Source organism: Myotis brandtii, unplaced genomic scaffold (genome assembly GCF_000412655.1).
Source record: "Myotis brandtii unplaced genomic scaffold, ASM41265v1 scaffold658, whole genome shotgun sequence".
Classification (NCBI taxonomy): domain Eukaryota; kingdom Metazoa; phylum Chordata; class Mammalia; order Chiroptera; family Vespertilionidae; genus Myotis; species Myotis brandtii.
The window spans coordinates 1380950-1394624 of NW_005370558.1; the positions used below are offsets into that span (position 1 = coordinate 1380950).

Genomic DNA, 13675 nt, shown 5'->3' on the forward strand with positions numbered 1-13675 from the left:
AAGATCTCGAGGCTTTGTTATCACCCCCCACCCTTGACCCAAAGAGCTAGGCCACTCAGAGATCGGGGTCCCAGTCCTAGTAACTTGCCTTGTGACTGTGGGGCAGTGCTTCCCTCCCTGGCCTCCCCTTCCTCATCTAGACCTCCAAACGCGGGTAATAATAACTCACGTGACCAGGCTTAAATAAGAACCAGTGAGGGGCATCTGTGACAGTGCTCCCCAAGTGTACACACCGGAGGGACCAGCGTCATCACAGGCACTTAGCACAGCTTGTACCAGGCAAGCTCCACACAGGCCGCAGAAAGGCGAGAGCATCCCATGTCCACTAGAGGGCAGCAGAGGACTTGTAGGAAGACCGCGGATTGCTCACAGCCGGCGCAGTACAGACCTGGAGCCACTGTCCCCACCAGAGAGCTCCTCCCCGAACCTGCTTAAGATGGTGAGTGCAAAACATTCAGCATCTACCTTGTCTATCTCCACCCCGGCTACAGAGGTGGATGCTTATTGGGGCGCCTTTACAAAGAGTTCCCTGGCGAGCCAGAATTGGGAACAGCCGCTAGAGACCACGAGGTGGCTGTACCCCGAAAAATCACTCCATGAAGGTCCTACATAGTGCGACGTGCTGAGCGCTCCAGGAGCACGTGCTATGGAGTCCTCCCAGTAAGGTTCTATCATTTTACTGTGATAGTAGTCGTACTGTGCAGACGGGGAAACCGAGGCTGGGAGATTCCAGGGTCAGAGGGCAGGCAGCCAGGGGGTAGCAATTCAAACCCAGGTTTGTCTTGTGCAGACGGGGAAACCGAGGCTGGGAGATCAGGTATTCCAGGGTCAGAGGGTAGGCAGCCAGGGGGTAGCAATTCAAACCCAGGTTTGTCTCCCTGACACCTGAGTCACTCTGCTCACCTCCCAGGCCTGATAGATAGCAGGACCTCGGGCCATGTTCTCCCAGAGACCTGGAGCAGGGGCAGCTGTTCCCTTTGCTGAGCTCCTCACCGCGGGCTCTCCCTTCCCCAGATGAGCCAAGGGCATGCTCCATGTCTGCCCCACAGAAACCTGGCCCTTCTCTCCTCTTCGGGGCCTAGCACGGTGCTGGGCACTGAGTCGGTGCTCAGTGAATACATGCTAATTGACTTATTTAGAACTGTGAGGTCAGACCCCAACAAGGGCCACCCAAATAGAAGACAGCTGAGGGAGCCTGGGAGGTTGAACCCCTTGCCAAGTCCTTGAATAATTACCACGAGGGAGGGAGTGATACAATGAATGATACCATTTAAAAAGCAAAGAGCCCTTGCTCTGTGGTGGCTTTTCCTTCTGCCTCCGATTTTGAATTAGTCTGTGCATCTGGGAGGATTCCCAAGGCTTCGTCCAGCAGGGTGATGGTTAAGCAGCTGAGCTTTGCACCCAGACAGACCTGGTTTCTGGTCATGGCCGTGACCCCTTCTTGCCTGTTTGATCTTCACTAAGTGACTCCACCTTTCTGAATGCGGGTCTTTCCCTCTGTTAAATGGGGTTTAAAAGAGCTCATTGTGGCGTAGAAGAATTAAATGATGAGAAACCTGTCATGTTCTTGCTCTTTGGAGAGAGCCTAGCAAATAGTAAATGCTAGCTGCCCTGAGGGGAGGGCGCTGGGGGGAGGGGCCCTTAGGTGCTGTCAATTTAGCTTCCTGATTGTGAGAGCTGGTGGCTGAGCCTGGAGAAGCAAAGAGTGAGGCTTTTTGGAGCTGAGTGTCCTTGGGGCCTGGCTGCCCCGGGAACAGAGCTTGTGGCCCAGGGTCTGGTTCCCTGGGCACCCCTGAAGAAAGGGCTCCCACAGAAATAAACTCCCGGAGGCCTGCCTGCCTCCAGGAAGGGGACAGGCATTTCCTGCCCTCACAGGCTGCTCTTATCTGTCCATGAACGCCGGGCGTCCAGGGTCGGCCTGACTCCTGGCTGACCGAGATGACGTCACCCTATGTCCTCGGAGGGACTAATAGAGCTCTTTTCTGAAACCACGCGGCAAGCTGGCCTCTTCGGAAAGTCCCACTGGCCTTTCCTCAATGAAGACAAATGAATGCCTCCCAATCAGCTGCCGGGGAAGGGCAGCAGGAACCCTTCCTGGCTCTTTCATTGGGCGAGCATCCTGAATGGACACTTCTCTCCCTGGAAGAATCCTTGCAGGAAGGAGCCGGCAGAGCTGACGTCAGCGAGTTCATGAGTCTGTCACCGGAGTCCAGATATGCATGCAATTCCTCTCCTGTGAGTATGGGGACGGCAGTATGTTTGTGCTGAGAGCATCCATTAGTAATAAAAATAGTAATAACAACTAGCATTTATTTAGCTCTGACCGCATGCCAGGCTCTGTCCTATACAGTGTATATGGATCCACTCTTTCAATCCTCACATCATCCCCTATGAGCGCTTATTAACTTCTCACAGGGTAAGCCAACCTTAGCCCCACTTTACAGAGGAGGAGACTGAGGTTCAGAGACCTTAACCACCTTGCTCAGGCTCGCACAGCTCAATGTGGGGTTGAGAGAGGGAGTGGGTGTGCCCAAGATTTCGGAGCTGGGAGACACAAAGGTTAGACCTTAGGGTTCATTTCTAATTCTCTTGATTCCAGCTCAGGCTTCCCAGAAGCCTGCTTCATTTGGGTCGTTTGTAAAGAATCCCTTTATCTTTGGGGTTGGTGAGGGTTCCTCCGTGGAGGGAAAAGACCTTGGGAAGTCCCATCCTCTGCCTCATCAAAGACCTCGGCATGGTCTGGCCTTGTTGGGCTGTGCTGGGCTTTGATGGAGACCAACTTCTCCAGGGAGGCTGCCCCATGTGCTCAGAGGTTCCTGAGTTGGATGGAAACTGCTCCTCTATTTGCCCTTCCTCTGTGGTCCTATTGGGTGGCACTTGGCATGGTTGCTGAAGACACATAATCAAGACCACCCGGGTACAAATAGACAGACCACCCCGGGACCAATCCCACTTCTGCCACCTACTAGCTGTATGACCTTGGAAACGTTCCTGAACCTCTTCTTGCCTTGGTTTCCTAACTGCAACACGAGGATAGTAATGGGACCTACTTCACAGAGCAGTTATAAGCAATCAGCGAGTTAATACATGGCAAGTATTGGGAACAATGCTTGGCACCACATAAGTTTGCTAATTGTTATTTATTCCAGGGCTACCAATTGTCACTTTTATTGTCCTTTCCCCCCAGTTGTCTGGAAGCTCCTTGGGAGCAGATCAGGCCAGTGTCTCCCATGCCCAGTCGAGCAGGCCTGGCCTTCAAGTAGGGACTTAGTAAGTGTGTGATGGATGAGAGAGAGTGTGATCAGAGCCCTGAGCTGAATGAAGGCTCTTGAGGAAGATGTCTCGGGCCAACTTCCAAAGGTCTTCCTTGATGGCCGGGGGGCTTGTCTGGCTCACAGAGTAGGTCTGTTGCAGCATGCTTCAAACCCAGGTCTCCTGGCTCCAGTCCTGGTCTCCAACCACAGCTCCAACCTACCTACAAGTTCCAGTAGCTGCTGCTCGTTGTTTCATAGCCAGACCTACTTCACAGAGTAGTTCTACTTCACAGAAAAGAGCTATATTAGTCCCTCCGAGGACATAGGGTGACGTCATCTCAGTCACCCCTACCTGCCCCACCTGTGTGTTTGCTTAAAATAAAGGAAGATGAGTCCTTTGGAAGCTCAGCCAGAAGATGAAAATGGAAAAAGTCACCTAAGAGGACACAAAATATCCTTCAAAGCGGATGAAATGTTGTATATAACATTGAATAAATATGAATTTGGAGCAAATGTATCCTTAGATAAAGAGAAGGAAGACCCTGAGTGAGAGAAAGGCTGGTGTGAGTGAAGGCTGGTGTGGCCAAAGCAGACAGAGATGTTCTTGGCAGTAGGGTCTTCACACACTCTCCCATTGACTTCACCTCATGAGGCCTCGGGGCCTTTTAAACACAAGAATCCCCAGGAGTGATCTTCCTGATGCGTGTGCTGTCCTACAACCCATCCTGCGCTGGCTAGGAGTCGGGTCCCCAAGGATCTGGAGAACTCAAACTGGGCCCTAGACATCTAGGTCGCTCTCTAGATTGGCCAGCGTTCTAGAAACTTCTGATGATCCTCGAGCTCTTGATGAACATCCCCAACCCCAGCTAAAGATTCCAGAGACTCCTTCTAACTTCTACATAACGTTTTAAAATTTCAGAGAGATCATTCAGGGATTCGGAATTCTGGCAAATCCCTTCAGTGTTTCAGGATTTCCCAGAGCTGCCCCCAGTTCTAATGTTCTGAGGTACCAGAGACCATCTTCTAAGTCTCACTCTTCTGGAGAACTTACGACCTTATTTCATGGGGCCAAAGAACCCCAAACCCCAGCATTCTGGGGAAGGCCTATAGCTTTCAGGGTTCCAGGCGTGTCCTCTACAATTCACACATTCTCAGGAAGGACCGCTGGATTCGAAGATCCTGATACATTACTGGGTCCCATGGAATTCCTAGTGCTTAGGGGTCTGGACAAGTGGCAGCTCTAGAGTGAGCCTATGACTGGGAGATGGGGGAAGTGGAGACTTATCCCCTTGCATCCTGTGTCTATCTCTGGGAAAGTAAGTGGGTGCTTTGCTGAGCTGGAACTAGGAAACTGGAAAATCGTGGCTGGTTCCAATGGGAAAAGGAATCATCCAAACACAAATGAACCGGCAACAGCCAGGGTCCCCCTGGGTGGTCCCTGTCCACCCTCCCAAGGCAGCTAAGGAAAGTCTCACGCTCGGTGCCAGGGGCTTTCCCTGCCTGAGGCCGGAGACCTCCCAGCAAGCAGGGCCACGATACAGAGAGTGAGATAAGGGCTCTGGGCAGGGAAGGAGCCCAGGCTCACAAATACGGAGCCACCCAAGCTGATGTGGCATCAAAGTGACCTAGAGCAGGAAAAGTGACTTTGTGGCATGTCAGGCTCATCCTCCCCCACTCCCTCGGGCCTCTGCACAAATGTCACCTGCATGAGACCTTTCCTGCCTCTGATGTAGAGCTGCACCTGCCCTGGCCGAGGGGCCTCCCCACTGTTTTGCTCCACAGCTTTTATCCCTGACTTCCCGCATATGTTGCCCATTTTCTTTTCATCCATGAGGATAAGGATCCTTATGCTTTGTTCAATGCTGGCCCAAAGTGGGTTCCCAATAAATATTGGTTGGATTATTAATTTTTAAAATCCAGATGGTCAATTCCATCGAATTGTCTTGTTGACTGCAAGTTGCTTTTGGTTAACTCGTCTGCAATAGGCAAAGCTTCGTGATGTCCTCCTTCCACATAGCAGTGGATTTAATCCCCGTGACCGTCCCGAGAGGGGCTACTATTGTGTCCATTCTGCAGATGAGGCCACTCAGGCTCAGAGCAGCTAAGCCACCTGCCCGGGATCACTCCTGGATAAGTGATGACGCCGGGATTTGAACTTGTGGGCTTAACCACAGCTACCTCTATCTGGCCCAGCTGCCGGTGGTGTCTGCTGTTACCTCAGCGCCCTGGGCTCTGCCTCCATGGTCACTGTCCATCCACAGTTTTCACTGTTAAATACAAGTCTTGCCTTTCGATTCCTGGCTGCTGGGGGCTCCAACCTGGGCTGACCCTGCTGGCCCATTTCAGGGACCAGCCCTGCAGAGACTCAGTCAGAGGCCCTACAGTGTGGACGGCTCAGAGAGGCCAAGTCGCCTGCCCCAAGTCACACAGCATGCTCAAGTGTCGCTGTGAGGCGCCTTGCTTTAGTCTGTGGGTCCTCACTTCTCTTGGGACAGGAGAGTATAATTAGGGCTATTTCCCAGCATGGTGGGTAGGCGAGCACTGGGTGTTTTCTTGCTTGGTCTTGCACTGGGCAGTGGGGTGGGAGCAACGGGACTTGTTTTCTCGGGCCATGCCTGTGGGCAAGCCTGAGCATTCTCCAGTGATGACTGCCACCCCCTGCTTAGGGCATCCCCGGCTCCCTGCTCCTTCCCAGTGCTCCCCAAGCCCGTGGCTGAAGCTGGCCTGCTTGAGGCCTCGCCAGAGCCCAGGGTCCGGGTCTCAGGGGACTCCGACACGAGGCCCAGCTCAGGTACTTCTGGTTGAGGAGTTTCATCGCCTCCCTGCACTGGTCATGTTACTGGTCCCCCTGCCTCCGGCTCACCATCACCAATCAGCCCACCTGCCACAGTGGCTAGTGTGACCCAAATGCAGATCTAAGCTGGTGACTCCTCAGGACCCCTCTGTGGCTCTCCTCTGTCCTCGAGACAAGCCCAAGCTCCGGATGTGACCCACAAGGCCGTGCTCTGCCTGCTGCTGGCCGCCTTTGGAACATCAGGGTCTCTGGGCCTTTTCTTCACAGCCCCTCCCTCCACCTGTGTTCACCTTCTGGGCCTTTATCATAGCTCTTCGGCAAACCTTCTTTGACACCCTCAACAATTTCTGAGTGGGGGGCCTTCCTCCATGCTTCCCCTTCAAAGCACATGTGTGAGGTTGTCAATGTCTGTCTTTCCCCCACCAGACTGTGAGCTCCCTGGTCAAAGCCAGCTTGCTCCTTGTCAGTCTTTCACCACCTTGATTTGGAGTGGATGCCGGTGGTGTTCCTGAAAGAGTGAGTGCCGGAACCAACCAAGGAATTAGCCATCTGGGCCTCAGTTTCCCTAACTGTAAAATGGGACAGTTAGGTTAGCCGTGTGGCTCTTTTTATAATGAGGTCCTCCCACTAGCACCTCCAATTTCTCATGTCATGTCCAGGCTTCCCCTTAATTGTAGACCCACTGCACCCTGCTAAGCATGTACTAGGAATCCTGAGGTTCCTCACCTCCCTGACCCTCACTAGAGCTCAACAGGACAGGGAACTGTGCCCCCCATCCGACTGACTGAAAACCAGAAAGTGGTCTGGGGAGGGTGCAGGGCTTGCTCAGGATCTCAGAGGAGGCCTGTGGCACCAGAACGCAGGGCTCATGGTCCCTCAGGCACCAGGCCACGTGCAGGGGCACAGAGAAGCCAGCCCCTCAGCCCGCCACCTGCCCCAGCTCAAGGCCAACTTCGTTTCCTTCAGGTCTCCTTCCTGGAGGCGCTCATCATTCGATTCCCCATGCTGTCCCAGTGGCGCATAATAGTTGCTCAGTTAAAATGCGTGTAATACAGGAAAGGAGATGGAACCTGGAATGTTCCTGATCAGAAGGGGACACACACTTCTGCCAAGAGTCCTTGCCTTCTCCTCCTCAGGCTCCCCCGAGAACCCCTCATCTGGGATGTCCCCATGGGAAGTGAGTGACTACCCAAAGGACAGGACCAGCCAGACAGGAGCTGAGGCCTCTTTATTGTCATGTACGTTTCATCTGAAACCTCGGTACGTTTCCTCTTCTCCTGAATCCAGTCTCATTACTCATAGTCTGGGGTGGCACCCTCCCTTTACTCCCCCAAACGGCCCTCCAGCCGTCACCCCGACCCTCAGGAATGGTCCTTGCCCAGCCAGACTGCAGAATGGATGGGCAGCTGCTATCCCCATTTAATAGATGGAGAGACTGAAGCCCCAGAGCAAAGAGCCCGGCCGAAGGTCACACGCAGTCTCCTGTGTTTCCATTTTGCGCTCAGCAGGGAGGGAGGGCTCGGCTAGGGCTCCGTTTGCTCTCATGCGTGGGTGGCTGGCTCCGGCCCCGCCGCAGGGAGCTGCCGATCTGGTCTCTGAGGGCCTCCAGTCTCCGGGCCAGGTTCGGAACCGTGGCCCCACCTGAGGGGTACGGTGACACTCGAGGCCTGCACTACCCTGGGGTCATCAGGTCCCAACATCCTCTGGGGAAGCTTCAGATGGTACCTACTCGCCCCTGCCCCTCCCCCACCCCTCACATACACCCTGGGCTTTGGTATACATCTGGGCATGAAGGTGGCCCTAGGAAGAGAATTCCAAGTTTGGAAACTAGAAAGACCTTAGGAATTACCTCCTAACATGTGCCCTATTTCAGAAATGGAAAGACTATGTTCCGGAGAGGGTGCGTTCTGGCCCAAGATCACAGAAAACCCCAGGGGCTCCTCCCTCTTTCCCTTCTTCACCTCTCAGCACTGGTGACGTGTTCGGGGGCCCCGCAGGCAGGGGAGGTGCAGAAGGTACCACCTCCTCCTCGGTGAGTATCTCCGCCAGGACTCGGGTCTGAGTCCAGTCGCTGTGACTCCTGGGCCAGGGGCAGTTGGGTGGTGGGAGGTGAGCCTTCAAGTGCCCAGGCCTCCTGCCACCCCCCCCCGCACCCCATTGCCCCAGGCTGGGCCCACCTCTCTCTGGGGCACTTGGCAGAGCCAGGGCTGCATGGGGGCACCCAGGGTGGGGGCCGGGCAGACAGGGGAATGCCGTCAGGGGCCTTAGGGCCAAACACCTGCAAGAAAGACCACAGCCGACACTGGCGACCTCAGCCCTGCCTCTCTGTGCCCCACTTCCAGGTGCTGATCACAATGCCACCAGCCCTACCACACCTGCCCCAGGAGGCACCAAGACTGCCAGATGGGCATAAAGGGGTGGGGTCTTGGTTACTTCTTCTGTGGGCAGAATCCTCAGTGCCCAGAACAGGGGCTGGCACAAAGCAAAGAGCTTAGAGGAGAGTCAGTGAGTGAGAGAGTGAAGGAGTGAATAAGCAAATCCATAAATGAGTAGCATGTGAGTGAAGGAAAGAAGAAGCAAATGGCAGAGCGAGTTCCTAAAAGAAGGCAGGATGGAAGAGGGAGGCGAGGTAAACAGTGATTCTGAACCCTGGGCAGAAGGAGCCCAATCAGCCACTTTCCCCATGGCCTCCAGCTCTCCTAGACTCCCCTCACCCCCACCGTGGCCTTTCCTACCTGGGGCAGGTGGAGCTCCCTCCGTGGGCAGGCCCAGTGGGCCAGTGGGGCTCGGCACAGGGGGCAGAGGTGGCAGCAGGGGCAGGAGCAGAGGGGTGGCAGGACCTGCAAGAGGGCATGTCAGAGGCTCCCTGTCATCCCTGCTCCTCCCCCTTCCGGCTGGGCAGAGACTCACATGGCAGGAGGGAGCTGGCACCATCGCACAGGGACATGGTGGGGCTGGGCCAAGGGGGGGCTGGTGGAGGTAGCAGGTAGAGAGGAGGCGCCTGGAAAGAACAGGGGGTCTGTGCCTGCAGCCCTCCACCCTACCACCAGGCTGGTCCCCACATCCCCCGTTTTAACAAATACCCCTGGGCACTACGGCGTGCCAGGCACCGTTCGCAGTGCTCAACATATGAACTCATTCTATCCAACCTTTAAAACAGCCCTATTCGGTGGGCACCGTATCACCCCCATGTTACAGCTGAGGAAACCCGGCAGTGAGAGGCGGCATGACTCACCAAGGTCACCCAGCTAGTAGGCGCCAGAGCTGGAATTGGAACCCAGGTGGTCTGAATCCAGAGGTCAGACTCTTAACCGTTCCCTTTCCCACCTGCCCGCTGTCCCAAGGCCTGTCCCTGGGCTGGTGGCTGTGCTCACCGCTCCAGCTCGTGGACCTGCTGGGCCAGGACGCGCTGCTCATCCCGGGCCAGGTCCCGGCTACTCTGCAGCTGGCTCTTTTCCTTCCTGGGAAGAAGAGGCCCCAGGGAGGTGACAGGAAGCAGGGCTGGTGGGGGTATCAGTCAGCCCCGCATTGCAGGGCAGTATGAGCCCCAGCAGGTAGGTGGGGCCAGAACGGAGTCAGGGAGCAGAGAGGGGGCCGCTTGGCAGAAGCAGCCCAGCAGTGAGGGGTGGGCACGGAGTCCCCTGGCGAGGCCCTACCTGAGCCTCTCATTCTCCAGCATGAACTCCTGGAGCATCCCATAGAGGTTCTGCTGGGCCCAGGCCACGCGGGTCCCACTGAATTCAGAGGCTGCAGGGAAGGGGGAGATGGCTGGGTCCACAGGAGCCCAGATGCTCTCCACGTCCCACCTGCACCCCCAGGGAGCTCATACCCTTAAGGTCCATCTGGCTCAGTTGGGACCGTAGAAGGCGGTTCTCCGCCTGGAGCTGCAATATCTCCGTTTCCAGGCGCTGGGGCTGCTTTGCCATAGGGGACTGCAGAGAGAGGGGCCCGGAGCTGCCACCTGCAGTGGCACAAGTCATGCAAGGGCTCCGGGAGTGGGGAGTGAGGGAGCCTAGAAACCAGCCCATACCTCCCTCACAGGCTTTGCATCCTGGCACAAGGCTACGTCCACCTGGAGGGGCCACCTTGTCCCAATGCATCCAAGTGCCTATGGCCTCCGCTGCGTGCCAGCAGGGCCCCCTCTAAGCTGGACCCTGCTCCAAGTCCAACCCAAAGTAAGTTCTGTTCAAATCTTGGTTCAGAACCCAAACAAGACTCCACATCAGACCCCAACTCAACTCAGACTTAATCATGATACCACTTGGGATCCAGGCTGGACCCTGAATCATATCCCAAATCAGACTCCAACCTGAGACCTGCCACAACTCTGACCGTGACCCTGACCCTGACCCCATCCTACCCAGTCATGGCCCCATCATCAAGATTTCAACTCTCATCCTAACTCTGACTCAATCCCAGATTTCAACTGTGACACCAACTCAGGTTCCAACTACTGCCTGACCCTAACCATCGCCCCCGCCACCCTCGGCCTGTGTCTGCCTCCATTCACCTTGGGGGCCTGCGGCCGAGTGGTGACCCGCTGAGCTCGGCTGGCGTATCGCAGGGTGCTGAGGGTCTCAGGAAGGCACTGGGCTGAGGGCGACACGCAGGCCACCTGGGGAGGATGCCCCTGAGTGTTCCTCTCTGGGAGCCCCTCCCTCAAGCCCCACTCTTCCCTGCCAGCCCCCCTCAGGTACCATGAGGGTGACCCCGCGCCCCCCCAGTGAGTCCGCCAGCAGCTTCGTGAGCTTGCTGTCTCGAAAGGGGATGTGGCTTTGCTTCCGCCGCGGGTCCAGCAGCAGGGAGATGCAGTGGCCTGGGTGGGAAGAGAAGGCCCAGCGAGGTTATACCCCTTGCCCAAGGCCACGCAGCTGGTCTGTGCAGAGCAGGGACCTGCACCCACACCCCAATGCCCAACACAGGGCCTGGCTCTCAGCAGGGGCTCAGGAAATGTCTGGCAAATGGACTGAATGAAGAGGCTCCTCAGCACGCGGCGGAGGAAGGCCCTCGGGGGTGGAGGTGGGAGACAGGTCTGTCCCCTCTTCCCCTTGCTGGGCCTCCGCTTTCCCAACTGCACGAGGACAGGCTGAGTGTCTGAGGGCTCATGCTCTGCACTTGAGGGTGCCTACCTCCCAGGTTAAATGCAGCTTTATTCTAATAGAATCAAGTTTATGGGGTTTCTAGGTTCATCAACAATGTTCTAAGAGGGGAGACCCAAGTCAACAGCAAGCTGAGGCCGGAAGGAGGCCTGTGGCCCCTGGCTCACAGCTCTTCATGCACTACAACCCCTGTCTCCTCCTCCTCCTCCCCTGCTCCCCTCTTCCTGCACAGCTACAGGCCGGGCAAGAGGAGGGACTCACCCAGCGCCAGCAGGCTGCGGTTGATGCTGTTGGCCTCGAGCATCAGCTCCCCACGGGATCCGGTGGCCGCCACCTTCTCGCTGCCAGCCAGGTCTACAAAGCACAGCTTCCCTCCGGCAGGGTGTTCCCCGGGACCCACGGGAGGCATCTGCTGGGACTGGGGGGTCAGGGCTTGGTTTCCACTACGTCCTCCTGTGCACACCCGAGTTGCTTTCTACACCCTGAGGCGGACCCTGGCTGAGGACCCGGCGCCAGCTCCTTCCCCAAGCCGGGCCACTCACGGTTTGGCGGCGGATATGGAGTGTGAGCAGGGCATGGCTTCGGCTGGAGGCCTGGTTCAGGGTGTGAGCTGAGCTCCTTCGGCGGCTAAGACCTGGAGGGGAAAGCAGCAGGAGCTGGACCTGACAGGAGGAGCAATAGCAGAAAAGGAGCAAAGGCATCCTGGGGAGGGAGGGGCCAGCCTGTGCAGAGGCGGCGGGGAAAGAATGATGGGATGAGGGGTCCGGCTCTAGCACGAGCAGGTGAGAGGGGAATCGACAGAACTGAGTGGAAGAATGTCAGTCAGAGTCACCGTTGATAAACATCCCTCAAACGGCCGTGTGAAGGGCGGAGAGCGAGCAGAGAGATCAGCTGGCATAACGCTGGCAGGAGCCTGGAGTCTCACCCAGGACCAGCCAGCAGGCTGCGGGTGAATAATGAGATATCTCATAAACATTGGATGAATGAATGAGACTGGAACAGAGGGGCCCTATAGGCTAGGTTATAGGCGTGACCTTCGCCCTCAGGACATTGGAAGGGTCTGGAGGGTCTGGAGGGGAAGAGGGATGTGGTTTGCCGCAAGGAAGAGCACAGATTGGAAAGGAGGAGCCTTGAGTTGGGAAGATTTCTCTAGGAAGAAAAAAAAAGAGGCGGACTGAGGCAGAGGTCCTGGACTGGAAAGAGGGTGGGCCCAGAAAGAGTGTGAAAGGCAGAATCAGCAGGAGGTCTGGGTGGGATGGGGGACATCCTTGGGCGGTGTCTGAATTGTTGTTTTGCTGGCCCTTAGCTCCCACAGGGGTCATCTCTGGTCACCCACAGCTCCAGCCAGGGGCCCCCAGTGCATTCAGTGAGCAGTAGAGGGACGGGCTTCCCTTGTACCCCAAAGCTCCCGAGACAGCACGTACCCATCTGCAGAAGTTCCATCAGGGCCCCCAGACTCCCAAACTCCACCACCCGCAGCTGCTCCACGTAGAAGCCCCGAGTCTTGTTCCAACGAACAGGGAGGGGCCGGGGAGACCCCAGGCTCAGCAAGTCTAGAACCTGGGAGATGAGGGTGGTGTGTGAGGGAAGGGGCCCGAGTCCAACCCTTACCACCCCCCCAGCCCCACTCTGCCCCTCGACCCAAGCTCCTTGGGAAGCAAGGCCTCCAATCCATTGTGCGCTTTCATTCATCTCCGTCCCCACCTGCTCATTGTAGATCTCCAGGTAGGAGGCGTGGAGGCTGACAGGGGTGCCCAGGTGCTGCACACGGTCCAACAGCCAGGCGAAGGTCCTCTGCATGATGCCAGCCAGGCTGGGGGGTACAGGCACCCCCTCTCCCTGGGGGCAGAAACACTACCACAGTAATAACTACCCTTCCTGGCGCCCTTAGCTACTATGCCTCAGGAGCTAGGCCAAGTTCCCTATAACATCTCATTTACTTCTCACAGTCAGTACTCTCGCTTCCATTTCACAGGAAGGCTCTGAGCTTGTCAGTAAAAGGCACAAAATTTGCCCTAGCTGGTTTGGCTCAGTGGCTAGAGCGTCCGTCCACCTGGGGGACTGAAGGGTCCAGGTTGGATTCCGGTCAAAGGTGGACACACCCTGCCCCCCACCCCCTTTGTGGACTCTATCCTCAGTAGGGGGCATGTAGGAGGCAGCCAATCAATGACTCCCTTTCATCATTGATGTTTCTTTCTCTCTCCCTCTCTTCCTCTCTGAAACCAATAAAAAGCATATATTTTTTTAAAAAAGGGACAAAATTTGAAGTCCATATTGGGCAAATCCTTTCACCTCTCTGGGCCTCAGTTTCCTTGTCTGCAAATACATGGGGCTGAGTCGCACTGTCCAAGGCCCTCCCTGTGGGAGCCTGCGCTGTCAGCGGCTCCCCACCGACCCCTGGCCCTGCAGGGGAGCTCAGCCTACCTGGGGAGGAGGCCCCGTGAGGGTGTAGGTCTTCCCGGAGCCGGTCTGGCCGAAGGTGAAGATGGTGCAGGAGAAGCTGCGGGCGGCAGGGGTGTGTGGCTGGA

General features: G+C 56.4%; 1 protein-coding gene and 1 long non-coding RNA gene across 2 annotated transcripts; one reads left to right on the top strand and one right to left on the bottom strand.

The window, feature by feature from the left end:
* The first annotated feature begins 234 nt into the window (after positions 1 to 234).
* On the top strand, positions 235 to 8001 carry LOC106723850. Its single transcript, XR_001359587.1, has 3 exons — positions 235 to 439; positions 1912 to 2235; positions 7922 to 8001. It is a non-coding gene; the product is annotated as an uncharacterized LOC106723850 (long non-coding RNA).
* KIF12 (kinesin family member 12) lies at positions 7120 to 13669 on the bottom strand. The gene is made up of 15 exons (XM_014528920.1): positions 13572 to 13669; positions 12852 to 12986; positions 12572 to 12707; positions 11690 to 11781; positions 11409 to 11565; positions 10746 to 10864; positions 10559 to 10663; positions 9878 to 9980; positions 9705 to 9795; positions 9423 to 9509; positions 8959 to 9049; positions 8784 to 8888; positions 8226 to 8326; positions 8010 to 8128; positions 7120 to 7689 (listed from the first exon to the last, which is right to left on the bottom strand). The coding sequence occupies exons 2-15, from the start codon at positions 12945 to 12947 to the stop codon at positions 7550 to 7552; spliced, it is 1542 nt and encodes a 513-aa protein (XP_014384406.1). The 5' UTR covers positions 12948 to 12986; positions 13572 to 13669; the 3' UTR covers positions 7120 to 7549.
* Between the last annotated feature and the right edge of the window lie 6 nt (positions 13670 to 13675).

Coding starts and splice junctions, on each gene's coding strand:
- KIF12 (XM_014528920.1), bottom strand. CDS start 12,947: ATGCAGAGGACCTTCGCCTGGCTGTTGGACCGTGTGCAGCACCTGGGC. Junction 9,050..9,422: donor CAGGTCCACGAGCTGGAGCG/GTGAGCACAGCC, acceptor TGTTCTTTCCAG/GCGCCTCCTCTCTACCTGCT. Junction 8,889..8,958: donor TGCCAGCTCCCTCCTGCCAT/GTGAGTCTCTGC, acceptor GCCCTCTTGCAG/GTCCTGCCACCCCTCTGCTC.